At 36.1% G+C, this 16,025-nt stretch overlaps 1 protein-coding gene across 1 annotated transcript; it reads left to right on the top strand.

The window, feature by feature from the left end:
* The first annotated feature begins 1,496 nt into the window (after positions 1-1,496).
* SENP8 (SUMO peptidase family member, NEDD8 specific) lies at positions 1,497-14,243 on the top strand. Its single transcript, XM_069458102.1, has 2 exons — positions 1,497-1,569; positions 13,437-14,243. The coding sequence occupies exon 2, from the start codon at positions 13,473-13,475 to the stop codon at positions 14,109-14,111; it is 639 nt and encodes a 212-aa protein (XP_069314203.1). The 5' UTR covers positions 1,497-1,569; positions 13,437-13,472; the 3' UTR covers positions 14,112-14,243.
* Positions 14,244-16,025: the final 1,782 nt, after the last annotated feature.

Genomic DNA, 16,025 nt, shown 5'->3' with positions numbered 1-16,025 from the left:
CAGTGACCTATGATCACACCAGTGCACTCCAGCCTGGGAGAGTGAGACCCTGTCTCTAAAAAAGGAAAAAAAAAAAAAAAAAACCCAAGTTAGTGATGAGTATAAATTATATACCTGCGGCAACTCTAATGTGATGTGTAAATATCATCAGATTTCTACTGCTGACAAAGACATAGGGACTGCTACTAGTACTGTAGTTTATTTTCTATTCTTATTGAAGAAAATGCTAAACTTCAGCTATAGATTATTGAAAATATAGGTGAAATTTTTTCCCAGTTCAAGTTCATGGAACCCTGAAATTCTAGCCACATCCTAGTCTATGGATCCCAGGTTTTAAAATATCCCAGTGTAATGATTTTAAGCAAGAGCATTACATCAAATCTGCATTTCAGAAAGATGATAAAGCAGTGCTCACTTCCCAACATCACTGCTGGGTTGGGGAGTTAGCTATTTTCTTCTGCTTCTCCTATATTTCTGGGGCAGCAACCAGTACTAACCCGCTGTTGCCTAAAAACCAGGGCCTATGGAAGGAATGAGCTCGTGAGTGTGTATGTGTGTAGAATCAATACTAGAATGTAAATCAGGGAAGGTAGGTTGGGGTTATTTTTGTAGAAATCATTGACTGCCAGGCTGTAATTTGTACTTGATTTGATAGACAATGGAGATATGTTAAAATTTTTGAAGTAGAATAATGTGATTAGAGTTGTTTGAAAAATTAAGCTAGAATAATGTATAGTTAGATTATCAAAAAAGAAGATAAGAATGAAGAGACTAGACCAATAATTAAACTTTAAAAAAATTTAATCTTGACATGATCTCTAAAGATTCTGCTAAATTATTTCCCCAATATGCTGACCACTCTAAAGAAACATAGATTGGAGTAAATTACATACCTTTAATAGGGATATACACCCCAATGTGGGGATCAATTAGTATTTTATGTTTTCAGGAGGATAGCCCAGCCTTTTGTACTACCAATAATATTGTTAGTATTTATAATAAATCAATGGCCTTACCACCTATGTAAGTTCACAGATGTTTAATTGGGGGAAATTGGTTTTTGTTTGTTTGTTTGTTCCTAGGCAGAGTCTGGCTCTGTTGCCCAGGCTAGAGTGCCATGGCATCAGCCTAGCTCGCAGTAACCTCAAATTCCTAGGCTCAAGTGATCCTCCTGCGTCAACCTCCCGAGTAGCTGGAACTACAAGCATGTGCCACCATGCCCAGCTAATTTTTTCTATTTTTAGTTGTCCAGCTAATTTTTTCTATTTTTAGTAGAGACAGGGTCTCGCTCTTGCTCAGGCTGGTCTCACACTCCTGACCTCAAACAGTCCTCCCTCCTTGGCCTCTCAGAGCGCTAGGATTACAGGCGTAAGCCACCATACCCAGCCTTAATTGGGGGAAATTAAAACCAAAAAAAGAGGGTTTCCTCAGTCAAATTCTGTGTGTACTTATGAGTCCTACATTTCTGATTTTTTTAAGGTCCGAATTCCTCTCTCCTTGCCAATCCCTCAAACCTCTTGGATGAGTAAAACATACTAGCAAACAAAAAGGAAAGTCCTCAAGGCCCAGGTAACCCATCTCCTTTGAAACTGATCATTACCAGACTATATTAAAACTTACTGTTCAAATACCACCCAGAACCCAAATTTTGTGCTTTTTAAACATATTCAAAAAATCTGGATTTGGGGTTCAAGTATTACTAACCCAAATGAATAATGTAAAGTTAACTTACAGAACCAGTTTCTCTGAGAAGCCACCACCATTGCTACCTTCTTCAGCATGACTAGTCTACATTGACTTGCTGTCCATCAAACAATTGGAGGCCATTTGGGTGGTGATATGGTTCAACACAGAATAGGTAACCCATCTCCTTTGAAACTAATCTGTACCAGACTATCCAATCTAAGAGAGAACAGAAAATTTCTTGCAGAAAATTTCAGGCAAAACAAAGTATAAGAAAAACTTGGTATACACCAAGTTTATAGTAAGGACAAAAACTGTGACACAATTATAGATGTAACCTTTGAGGTAGAAATGGTAGACTGGGAATAGAATTCTTTTCATGGTTAATGACATTGATAGCTGTGCCTAGTTACAGAGTAATAAATGAAGAGCTTTGATGTTAGACAAGATGATCTTTGAGGATTTCTTCTATCTCCCTGCCCCGAGACAGCGCAAAATGGAATTTTTGGCAGTAGAGTTACCAGGCATTATCATCACATCAAGTGGTTTTTCTACTTTGAAAGCTACATTCCTCTATTTGTGAAATATTGTTGTTAGAGGAACATTAAATATATAAATTATTTATAAAACTGAGCATGTTTCCTATGTTTAACAGTTTTATATTTTTATGAGTTTTTAAAAATATATTTCACTTCTGTATTTTGCTCAGGAAAAATATTTATTTATTAAAACTTCAGTTTATCAGGCACTGAAGATATGGGGATGAGTAAAATTTAGTCTCTGCACTCAAGAGGGTTATATAAATCTTGATGGTAATTTTTACATGCCATGTTATACAAATCTCTGGATGGTTTAGGCTTAGCATTAAAAGGAAATGTTTAATTGGGGGAAATTGAAACCCAAAAAAAAAAAGGCTTGAACTTCCTTCCTGAAAATATCTCTGTTTATGCTGCCATAAAAAAAGCACATTTGGTCTTGGATATGATTCTTTTTGTGAAAGTGCAAATGGGACCATATCTTAGAAGTTGTACATAATCTTCTAATTTTGGTAAACATCAAATTATTTTTAAATATTTGTGATTGAAGGTTTATGGGAAAGAGATTAGACTTACTCCGTTTTTTCCAAAGGACAGAAGTAAAACTCCTAAGTTGAAGAAACAGACATATTTTAGGTCAGTGTAAGAGTGGGAGATGGTATATCACCCCCCCAGGAAAATGGAAATTGCTGTATATACTGGTTATATGCTCAGAATAAAAAGAAAGGGGGAAAAAATTAAAGCAGAAAATATCAAAAGGTAGAAAGAAAAAAATCAAAAAAGTATCAATCCTATTTCTTAAAGAAAAATATTTAAACTTTTGATGGATATTGTTCTTGATTTTTGTGTATGTTTTTGTCATACACAAATTTTTATATAACTGTCCTTTTTGAAGCATATCATGAAGATTTTCTGTGTTTATAAATTTACATCTTCAGTGTTATATTTAATAGCTGAAAACTATTTCATTGTGTGGAAACCCTATTATTTAATTTACCAGTTGTCTTTTGAACTCCAGGTTGTTTCCAATTTTTCGTTTATGAATAATGTTGTGGTGACCATCTTGTTAAATTTTTGCACAAATTCTTACTGTTTCACTTAAGATAAATGTCTGAGGGTGTAATCCCTGCATGTGTACATTTCTTAAGAAGTAAAATATAATGGCGAATTACCCTTCCAAAAGATTGCATTTATTTATACTCCTATCAAAATGAAAGTGTTCAATTTCCCATAGTCTCTCAGCAATGTTGGTTATTATGTTTTCTTCATCTTTGTTACTTTGGTGAAGAATGAAATCTTGTTTTAGTTTGCATTTCTTTGATTACTAGTAAGGTGTTCAATGTCTTTTCATGTATTTATTGGCCAATCATTTAAGTGTATATGTGCTTCTATTATATTTTCGTTTCACTTTTTAACATTTAAATTTTTCCTCCATCTAAAATATAATTTAATGTAAGGTATGAAGTAGGACTTTAACTTTTTTAATCAAATGATTAACAAATTGTGCCAATGCCATTTATTAAAAAATCCTACAAGCATATCCCACATTTAAATACACAGACAATAAGGTGTTGATAGATATTCTTCAAAAAAAAATGTTTCATGGTCAAACAAGTATGGGAAAAGATCAAACCAAAAAAAGTCAAATAAAACTTTTATTGTCAAACTTTTTCTAGCTTTTTATGTGCTTGCGTGCATTATCAATCTCTATTAAGGAGTTTTAGTAGTTAGCATTTCCCTAACTTATTTAACCATGTAATCCTATTGTTTTTCTTTCAAAAAATACCTGTGAAAGCCTATGGAACTGAGCTGTCCAAAATACTAGCCACTAGCCACATGTGGCTATTTAAATTTAAATTTTAATTAATTAAAATTAAATATAATTAAATACTCAACTCCTCAGTCACACTGACCACATTTCAAGTACTCAGTAGCCACATGTAGCTAGTGGTTACTGTATTGAACATTGCAGATAAAGAATATTTCCATCACAAGAAGTCCTGTTGGAAAGAGCTGCTATAGAACATAGATGTCAGTGGAACACATGAAAACCTTGGAAAAATCCATAATTTCCCCCATTGACTTGTCAGATAAACGTAATAGCTACTACATTACCTACAGGAACAGACTCTTCCGTTGATTTGTAATGGTTTCATCATTATATTTAAAGTTTCTAATCTATGTATGAATTTGTTTTTATATTGTTCCATTGGTATATCTATTTCTGCTCCAATACCGTACAGCTTGTTGTAAGTCAAGCTTCTGCACCTTTTTCCCTAAGAGCAGAAATGAAGAATTCTTACATGGAATAGGAAGTTAAACTAGAAGGGCTACTAAAGACCCCTTCTAAGACTCTGTAAACGTAAACATTTCTCTGCAGAACTTGATTTATATTGAGATCTGTACACCATTATTTATTCATTTATTCTATAATTATTTACAGAGTATGTCCCTGACAAGCACTATTTTAGGCCCTGGAGTTAAAATGGTAAACAAGGCAGACAAGGTCCCTTGTTCTCTTATTTTCATGGAGTTTACATTCTTGTTTTAGAGAGAGAGAGAGAGAGAGAGAGAGAAAGAGAATATTAACCAATAAATAAATAAGCTATCAGATGGTCATGAGTGTTATGCAAGGATTGAAATTAGAGTGACAGAGAGTGACTGGTGGCCTCTTTATTTTGACTGATCAGGGGAAACCTCTGTGAATAAGTGACATTTAAACTGAGATCTACCTAGCAAAAGGAGTTAACCACTAGAAGGTGCAGACACAGCTAGTACACCAGCTCTCAAGAAAGAAAAAGCATGATGTGTTTGAGGAATAAAAAGAAAGGCAGTATGGCTGGGGCTTGGTAGGCAAGGGGAAGAGTAATAGGAAATGAGGTTGGCACAGTAGCTGGAGCCATGCATGTATCGTGGTAAAGTTTTGTAAGCTAGAGTAGGGAATTTTCATTTTTTTTCTGACTGTGATCATACGAGAGGGTCTTAAGCAGGGAACGGACATGATCTAACTTAGAATTTTAAACAATTATTCTGACAGCTGTATGGAGAATTTACTGGAAGGAGTCAATGATGGACATAAGGAGACCTGTTAGACAAGGTCAAGCAAGAAATGATGACCAGTTTGACTAAGGTGATAGTAGTAAAGATGGAAATCATCAGACAGATTCAGAATATTTTGGCTGTAGAATCTACAGGACATGTTATAGTTGGTTGTGAGGTATGAAGAAAATAGAAAATTCTGGGGTGATGTCCATATTTCATTATATAGTACTAGGTTCAATTACCAGTCTGATTACTACAGGTAAAATTGGCACACATAAGACACCAATAATGTTTTGATCAAGTCAATAAATTTGCTTTAATATTAATACATGTCTTTCTCCTAAACACATTTAAGCTACTAAAGCATGAGGTTGTGCTCATGCCTTTATTAGTTATTAGAGAATCTGGTTCCTAAGAAGTAGGGGTTTATGTTACAGACACATCAGCTATGGACAGTACCTATGGACTGTTCTGCTGAAGTATCCAAGCCAGTAGAGTGAATGAAGCAGAGAATATTGCCTGCCCTAAGTACAGAAGTTCTATGGGAATCTCATATTTTATTTTTAAAATTCACGGTGATTTTGCATTAAATGCTATAATATACCCATGTTTATGTTAATAATTAAAGTATTTTAAGTTTCTGATTAAAATATTTTAAATCAACAATTGTTTAGCTCTTCTCTCCTAAAGCTGGTGAAATTGAAGCTCTAGGAAGATGCACTGTAATTAGCCTGTGTTTGTTTCTTGGTATTTGTTTGGTGTTTGATACCTGCCGGAACGTGTATCCATTTTCAGTATTCCCCAGCCTTTTTGGCACCAGGGACCGGTTTTATGGAAGACAGTTTTTCCACAGACGAAGCTCAGGCAGTGATGCCTGAGGCCTGGTTCCTAACAGGCCACAGACCAGTACCGGGCTGTGGCCTGGGGTTTGGGGACTGCAGATTTAGAGAAGCACAGACCACATCTGTGAGCATGTGCAGTTTGGTACTACTTGAAACACAGCCAAAGGGGGTGCAGAGGGAAACTGCATTTAGAAACTATTAACTTTTATAATAGTCACTTAAAATGAGCAGAATGGCTGCACTTTGTAATGTTTTTAAAAGCATACCTGAATGAGGCTATCCCTTTTTTTCTTTTTAAGGAACACTTACTGAATAATTATTGGAAAAGTGAGTAAAGGTCACAATTCTGGAATAGCATTTTTCAATGAAACAAATGTATGTGGATTACTACTTCATTCAATAGGCAACAGGCATATTTTCCCAGAAGTTAGGAGACTTGCTGCATGCCTTATAAAATCCTTGTTAATCTGAGACCCTAATGTATATTTTTGATCTAATAAAGTAAATACTTACACATCTTATAATGTCTATAATTCTTGTTTGTATCCATTGTAATTAGTATTTTTAAGCATTTCCATTCATTAAAAATCCATATTGAAACAGCATTAACTCCTTTAGTTAAGGTTACTGCCTTTAAGATATTTTAATAGCCCCAGTGCTTTATTAGAACTTTAAAAGCTCTTAAAATTAATTCAACCTAGAAATTTATAATAGATTATGTAACAGTGGTCTAGAACAGGGATTGGCAAAGTTTTTCTCTAAGAGGCCAAACAGTAAATATTTTAGGCTTCACAGGTGACTCAGCTTTGTCCTTGTAGTTCAAAAGCACCCATAAACAATATGTAAACAAATGAGCATGGCTTTGTTTCAATAAAACTTTATTTACAAAAAGAGGCACTGGGCCAAGTTTGGCCCTGCAGGCTGTAGTTTGCTGACCCTCGGACTAGAAAACTAGAATTTGCAGGAATTTTAAAATAGGATGACAGGATTTAAAAATTGGCAAAGATGAAAGCTTAGACTTTGAATCATAGAATGTAGGCTGGAGGAAACTTGGAAATCATAGAATTACTTGGAAATGTCTTAAAAATACAGGTGCTCAGACCCTACCCCCAGATATAGATCGTGTATGTTCTTTAAAGTCCCCGTAAATAATTCTGATGTGCATCCCTGGCTAGAACTTTTATTTATCTGGTCTAAACCCCTTAGTTTACAGATATTGAAGCTGAGGCCCAGAGGTTAAATGACTTCTCTAAACAGCTGATCAATTGCAGATCCAAACCGAATCCTAGGTTTTCAACTTCCAACCTAATGTTTCTGCTGAACCAGCAGCTTCTTCCTTTATATCAACAGATAATCAGAATGGCTCCTCTTGAATTGTAAATTTTCCCTTTAATTTAGTTTTTATTACTTTTTTATTTAATTTTATAACAGTTTTCAAGTAGTGTGCATTTTAATGATTTTAGTATTAATATGAAAAAATAATATCTTCTATTAAAATTAAACCTTTGTTTAGTAATTTTTCTACACTGTGAATTCCTTGTTTTGTTTTGTTTTGTTTTGAAACAGAGTCTCACTTTGTTGCCTGGGCTAGAGTGCTGTGGCATCAGCCTAGCTCAGAGCAACCTCAAACTCCTGGGATCAAGCAATCCTGCCTCAGCCTCCCGAGTAGCTGGAACTACTGGCATGTACTACCATGCCTGGCTAATTTTTTCTATATATATTTTTTTAGTTGTCTGGCTAATTTCTTTCTATTTTTAGTAGAGAAAGGGTCTTGCTATTGCTCAGGCTGGTCTCAAACTCCTGACCTGGAGCGATCCTCCTGCCTTGGCCTCCCAGAGTGGTAGGATTACAGGCATGAGCCACCGCGCCCGGCCTTACACTGTGAAGTCAATATTAGCTTCATTTAGTTACAGAAATTGGAAGATATAATAAACTAACCCCTGTAATTGCAGGGTTAGTGTATACTAACAACACATTAACATCATTGCTTTACTCTCAGGTTAAGAGAACAATTTTCTCCCTGGGTCAGTTAGCTTTGGTTAAAAAAAAAGAGAGAGAGAGAACAATTTTCTCTGGATTAGCATTCACTCTTCTTATGCCATAAGTAAGCACAAGAGCAAAGAGTCATGCCATGGCTAATTCTATCTTTGATAACTTTGTAGCTTTATATGAAGAGACAAACAAATGCTTTATGTTCCAAAAATCTTTAGGGTCCATTATTACCATCCCAAATATAGGTAACAGGGAAGGAAACTAACTTTTTTTGAGAGCCTGCTGTATATCAGACCATGTGCTAAATATTTCCACGCATATTTTTAATTCACATGACAACCCTGTGAGGGTTTTGTTACTATCTCATTTTACAGATGAGGAAAATGAGGCCCAGAAAGAGGATGACTAACTTGCCCAGGGTCACATAAATAGCAAATGGCAAAGTCAGAGTCTCAACCCAAAACATAGAAGTATAACATGTTTTGTAGAATTTTACAAATAGGACTATGAGAAGGTCATTGTCTCCCCAGTTCACTCACCTTTCTTGCTGTTCACCCACTCTCTCTTACCAGCCACCAAGACCAAGTACACACAGGTCAGCAACAGAGGAAAACAGACAAAGCAAAAAAACCAAAGTAAGAATAGAAATGTTACAAAAGATACACAAATCTTGAGATCTCATTTCTCCTTTTTTCTCTAATCCACATTTTCTGACTCCCTTTGTAAAATGTTTCATTCATCTTGTATACACTTATTGAACCTCAGATATGCCAGGCACAGTGCTCACTATATAGAAAGGGAATATTCCTATGATGGTTATAGATGGCTCTTAGTTCTTTTGCTAGGTCCCCTTCCATCTTCTTTTATCCCACCCAATAATGTCATCATCATCCTCCCACTCACCCCACTGAAACCCCCAAACCATTTCATAATTCTTCTTTCTTATCTACCCTCCTCTGATCACTTACTGAGTTTTATTCTCTGTCTGCAATATCTATTCCTTCTTTCTCCATTCTTACTACCATTTCCCCTGGCTTTAGGTCATCACCTCCTACCTTTGAATGAAAATCTAATTGATCTTTGCCTTCAGTTTCTCTCCCTACCAATTAATTTTATATATTATGATTGAATTATTAATCTAAGCATTGACCTAGCCATTTCTTCCAGTATAAATTTCAACCTCCTTCACCTGGAATTCAGTCTGTTACCACTTAGCTTCTAATGATCTTATTTTTCTAACCCTCACCTACACCCCTACTACTCCCACTTAATTCTAGCCACACTGGACTACTCAAGATTCTCTCCACTTAACAGTATCCTTGCCTCTCTGTATTCTTAATGCCCTTCTCCATGCATCCAACTCTACCTGCCCTTCAAGAGCCACCTTTTATGCCACTTCTCCTTGAAGCCTTTCCTGATCTGAGTGCTTCTTCCTTTTCATCCTCCTAGCTGGGAGTGATTGTTCCCTTTTCTGAATAGGTTTCTTACCTCATTGACTGTAAGCCACCTTATTATACATCTTTGTATCTCTCACAGCACCTAACATTAGGTCCTCGGTAGGTGTTCATTAACTAAACAAATTGTATATGCAGTGTATGTTCACTGTAACAGAATAGGCTTAAGCTAAGAAAGGGTAGGAACTGTGACTGTTTCATTCTCATTCTGTATTTCTAGCCCCTAGAACACAGGAAACACTCAAACATTTATTAAGTAAAATACATTACAATTATCAGTCATTGAGATATAAATTTCCTGATGGCATAACAGATATCTAGAAATACTTTATGTTGTATTTTTAAAAATCGTAGTACATGTTTGTTTTATATTGACGTACCTTATATAAAGATCATGTATTAATATTCTCACTTTACGTAAGAGGAATTGAGGCTTAAAGAAATTATTAATAATTTATTTAAGATCACATAGCCAATGAGTAACAGAACCGAGTCTAAAATTCAAGTCTTCAGATATGAAGTTTAGAGTTCTTTTTCTTAGCCAAGGGTGGTTTGACCAAAGGCTAGTTTAGTTCTATTTGCATTAGAATTTTTAGAGTTAAACTGTTGCAGTCATGCTGTATGGAATATAATTAGGGCTCTGATTAACGCTTTGTCTGTGTGCTGGATATGTTAAAAATCAAATAGATAAAACATCAGAACTATTCATGAAGAAAATCTTAGCCCTGCCTGTGGACACTCCCTCCAAGGTAGAGATGACTGTCTATTTAGGCACTCTCCCTTATTCCTAGCTGAGTTGGCTGTGAGGGTGTGGGTATGATTTCAGCAGGCAGCATAGAGAGCAGGTCTCTAGATATGTAATCTGACACTCACCATTATGCAGCATACATTGAAGGCATAGGGGAGAGATGCTGTACCCAGGGAGCCTTGCTTGACATTCATGCAGTTATTCCCTTTTATATTAATATACTCTTAGATGAAGTCAGATCAACAAGCTGATTACTTAGCTTTCACCAACTTGCTTTTCCCAGATTGCTGTTTTCCTGTTTGCCATCAGGCTAGATATTAAGGATCATTATAGAAAACAATCCTATCAAACTATTGCATCTATCATAAGGATATTGTGAGACTATTCGTTATGATACACTGTGTCTTCTTTTATTAAAATTTCTTGAGAAAAAACTATCTGACTTTAATACAAAGATTTCTTTTACCTCTCCTGAGCAGTTGCTTTGCTTTTACCTTAAGGACATTGTGAATGTTTAACTTAACTCTCTCTGGTTAGCTGCCAGAAAAGCTTAGAGCCAAATTTGTGGCCCACCCATAACAAATGTGCTCTATGCCTCATTAACTTCATTCCTGGCTCCAGTTTACATCTCTGCTCTATTTATTCTTTTTTTCTTAAGAAAATCTTAATTCATGCCATCTTATTATATATGTATTTTTTCTCATAAACAGCCTTATATTGTTTCTGAAGTAGTTCAGATTATGATATAGTGTATGTACATAAAACCATCTTGGATGCTTCATAGTTACTTCATTTACTTTAGCTTTTTTTCTTAAGGGATAGATTTATTTTTATATAGGTTTTTGCAAAATTTTGATTACATGAAAATGGTTATATCACAAAATTTTATTGTTTTAATGGTATGATCAAGTGGTAAAATAATTGGCCTAGTGACCATGATTAACTTGATGTTATAATTCTAGCCTGGTCTTTCACAACAGTATTACTGTTTTCTTGCTGTATGCTTGGTTTTATACTCTCAATCTGCATGTGACAGTTTATTACTGTGTGATTTTTAGAAATGTTGTGCTGCCAGGTCAGTGCATAACAGTTAACTCTCTCTTAACTCTGTTGAGTCTGTTAGGCTCATATATAGTGTCATCTTCTGCACCCATCAGACTTCTTGTCTTTTTTAGCACCTTATTTTGAGTGATCACAAGCATATTAATCTCATTATACAATTTGTCTTGCTTCTGCTCTAAGTTAGTCATTCTGTTATTTGGAAAAGATAATGTGAAGGGATATTGGTTTCTACACCTCATTGGCTTTGATTGATTTGGAGCTCTATCTGGATTTTCTTATTATCTTGCTAATATCATCAAATTGATAACATAAATATTATTTATACAATTTTTTAAACTATTCTAATACCTTCAAGTAAAATTATTTAGACTTCTCTACAAGTCTCTGAGGTAGGTAAGGCAGATATATGCCCTTTTTACAGATGACAAAAACAAGGGCAAAATCATTTACGTGGCAAGATGATACTAGCAAATCAGTGGTAAAACTGGGGCTAGACCCAGGTCTCCTGATTGCTATACCATACTACCTTTTAAAAGGTCCAAAGAAGTTCTAACTTACATTGTAAACACTATATCATCTTTATGATACCTCTTAAGGATGAGAAATTGGCAAAGGTAAATTATATCACTCATGGTCATAGCTGAGCAATCTCAGAAATGAATTTCATTTGGTTACTGTCATGATTTTCTGTTATTGAAATTATAGTTCCTTTTAAGTACAGCCCTCATTACTATCACTTTCCATTATGGAAAGAGGAAGCAATTTGAGGGGGGGGGGCGCGGGGGGATAGAGTCTCACTGTTTCCCAGGATAGAGTGCTGCGGCATCAGCCTAGCTCACAGCAATCTCAAACTCCTGGGCTCAGACGATCCTCCTGCCTCAGCCTCTTTGAGTAGCTGGGACTACAGGTCCACACCACCATGCCCAGCTAATTTTTTCTATTTTAGTAGAGACAGGGTCTCGCTCTTGCTCAGGCTAGTCTCAAACTCCTGACCTCAAGCAATCCTCCCACCTCAGCCTCCCAGAGTGCTAGGATTACAGGTGTGAGCCACCATCCCCAACAATATTTTATCTTATCTCTTGAAAATTAATGTTGAAATGGGAACCATTTCACTTGGTAATTAGTAACTTTTTTTTGAGACAAAGTCTTGCTCTGTCACCCAGGCTGGTCTCGAACTCATGGCCTCAGGCAGTCCTCCCACCTCAGCCTTCTGAGTAGCTGGGATTACAGACACAAACCACTATGCCCTACACTTTTTTTTTTAGATTCTTTGAATTCATCTTTAATAGAAAAATAATTTGCTATTGTTATCATGCATATTCATTAAAGAGCCAAATAATATGGTAAGTGCTATGATGTTTGGTAAAACATTAGCTATAATTTTAACCAATCTCTACATTTAAAAAGGAAATTAAAAATTCATGCTTAATGTCTACATGGAAATTTCCATAGTTTGTATTCTAACTAATTGTTTACATACAGCACATAAGCTAAAGTTACTTACAATTTTAGTTGACCCTTGAACAACCTAGGGGTGGGGCATGCTGACCAGCATCCCCCCCGCCCCGCGCCCCTCCCCCTCCAGTCAGAAATCCATGTATAAGTTTTAACTCCCTAAAAACTTAACTACTAATAGTCTACTGCTGACCAGAAGGCTTACTGATAACATAAACAGTCAACACAAATTTCGTATGTTATGTTTAATAGATACTGTATTTTTACAATAAAGTAAGCTAGAGAAAAGAAAATATTATTAAGAAAATTACTATTTAAGGAAGAGAAAATGTATTTACTATTCATTAAGTGGAAGTGGATCATAGTAAAGGTCTTCATCCCGGTCTTCATGTTGAGTAGGCTAAGGAAGAGAAGGGGTTGGTCTTTCTGTCTCGGGGCTGGCAGAGGCAGAAGAAAATCTGCATATAGGTGGATCCGTTCAGTTCAAACCCATGTTGTTCAAGGGTCAACTGTATATTTATTCTTTACCACAACCCTATGAGAGTAGCTGTTATTTTACAGTCCCATTTTACATCCAGGTATCATATTCAACAGTAAATATTGTCTTTTGCCTCTCCTTCAGCTTCTGGAATTTCTCAGCAGCCCTGGTCAGTACAAGATGGACCCTGTAGTCTTGAGTTACATGGACAGTCTACTGCGGCAATCAGATGTCTCACTATTGGATCCACCAAACTGGCTTAATGACCATATTATTGGGTTTGCCTTTGAGTACTTTGCCAACAGTCAATTTCGTGACTGTTCTGACCATGTCTGCTTCATCAGCCCTGAAGTCACCCAGTTCATCAAGTGCACTAGCAACCCAGCAGAGATCGCCATGTTCCTTGAGCCTCTGGACCTCCCCCACAAGAGAGTTATATTTTTAGCCATCAATGATAACTCCAACCATGCAGCTGGGGGAACCCACTGGAGTTTGTTGGTTTATTGCCAAGATAAAAATAGCTTTTGTCATTATGATTCCCATAGTAGGAGCAATTCAGTCCACGCAAAGCAGGTAGCAGAGAAACTGGAGGTTTTCTTAAGCAGAAAAGGGGACAAATTGGTCTTTGTGGAAGAGAAAGCCCCTGCTCAACAAAACAGCTATGACTGTGGGATGTATGTGATATGTAACACTGAGGCCTTGTGTCACAACTTCTTCAGGCAGCAGACAGAATCACTGCTGCAGCTACTTACCCCTGCATACATCACAGAGAAGAGAGGAGAATGGAAAGACCTCATTGACAGACTTGCTAAAAATTAGCTGTTGAAGTGTATTTTGAAGTCTCCTCTTTCTGCCCTTCCCCATTTGTTGATAAGAGCAATCTCAGTGCCTGAGGGAAGATGCCTAGTAGAGGAAAGCTTAGTATTCTTACTTTTTCCTGAAAAATGTTATCCTCTGCATTATCCTAATGGACAGTTTCACTTTAACCCTGCCTTGAGAGCAATATGGTCTGTGAAAATGTCTTGAAATTATACACCAAAACCTTACAACCAACTTATCTGAACATTTATTACAAACAAGGTTCAAGTAAGACTTTTCTTATTGGATAAAATTAATTTCCTTTTGGTATCCCTTATCCACATTGGCTTATTCTAAAGGAAAAGCAGTGGTCTGGAAAACAAATCAAGAATATATGAAATCTAGAAGAATGCAAGGAAGGAAACTATAGAATAGAACCAAAAACTTGTTGCATGGCCTACATAATTAAAGAGATCAACTGGCTGGAAACAGATCAAGGCCTAACTTTATTCAAGACCTAAATATTATGAGAATCAATTATTCATTTTTTGTGATATCTTGTCTATTCACCATGCAAAGGCTTTCCTAGGTAGCTGCATAATCTTTGCAAATATTTGATGAGATGATATTAGTCCATTTTCCTCCATCTGGTTCCTATAGTACTCTAAGAAAGGGAAATTTGAGTAATTTCATTAAAATGAATGGCTGTGGTGGACCTCTTAGTTTGTTCAGTGAGTGGGTCAACTTGCTACTCTGTATTGATAACAGCTTTTCTTTACCTTATCTATTAGCCACGCCTACACTTTCTCCTTATATCCAGAGTTCTTTGGTTCTAAAACTCATAGCTGATAACTTCCCTGGTTACTTGTTATTTCAGATAAATATTTCTGCTTTCTGATAGTTACAGGTTTTCCACCCTATCCTTAATCTCGCAGAGTTGTTTTCAGTTATGTCATGGTGATTTCAGGACTGTTTCTGTATCTGAAACTTACAGACTTAGAGTTGGTTTATTCTTGAAATATAAAGGAAGAAAAGTGACCTTTCTCAACCCATTCACTTAATTCAAAATGCAGACAATGTAATTTTTAAAATGTGGAACGAAGAATAAAAACAAATGCTATCCCTCCAAAAGCACTGATCTGTTTTAGTTGTTTCAGATAATTAACAATCAGATGATATGTTGGGTACATATATTAATTCTGTTCCTAATAAGAATTAGATTGTAATGCATGTGAGACTTAAAAACCAAAAATTAGCTTCAGCCATGAAACTTATTTCAGCTACCTCCCTAGCCTAACCCTGCCCCCAGCCCTCCTGGCCCAAAATAACCTCGCCACCCACTGACCACAGAGGGCAGTAACTCAGTTCCTTTTAGCCAGGAAGGGAAAACACTTACAGTAAGTGTAAATAAGTACAGGTTACATAGCAGGTTTGAGTGAACAGGAGTTGAAACTAAAAGTCCAAGAGAAAGCTACCAAAAAGTTTTCATTTCAAGTCATTATGTTTTGGATAAAAAGGAGACCTAATGAAAAATGGGGGCAGGCAAAAGTTTAGGAACTGACAATCAGCCATAGAGGTGAAATAGGGAGGGAGGGACCACAAGAGGAGTGGCACAGGTTGCTAATAGGCCACAAGTGTAGGTAAAGACAAGAAAGCAGTATTATTTCAGTGACTGTTGACTTAGGCAGCTAGTCTAGCCTAGGAGAATCAAATCCTCTCGGGGAAAAGTTGTCATCTTTCTATCTTTCTAATAATGCAAAGTATGTTTGTTTAAATCTCAGTATCTTCCATCGAGAGTTAATGCATGTGAGTGCAATCTTTCCTAACTCTCTAAGATTCATCCCAGAAATAAATTATTTTTTGAACTAAACTAGTAAGCCTTAAAAAAATAAATAAATAAAATAAAATCAAAGATCTCCTTTTCCGTATATATGG

This window comes from Eulemur rufifrons, chromosome 2 (assembly GCF_041146395.1).
Source record: "Eulemur rufifrons isolate Redbay chromosome 2, OSU_ERuf_1, whole genome shotgun sequence".
NCBI lineage: Eukaryota > Metazoa > Chordata > Mammalia > Primates > Lemuridae > Eulemur > Eulemur rufifrons.
This window is presented reverse-complemented; position numbering and strand designations above follow the sequence as displayed.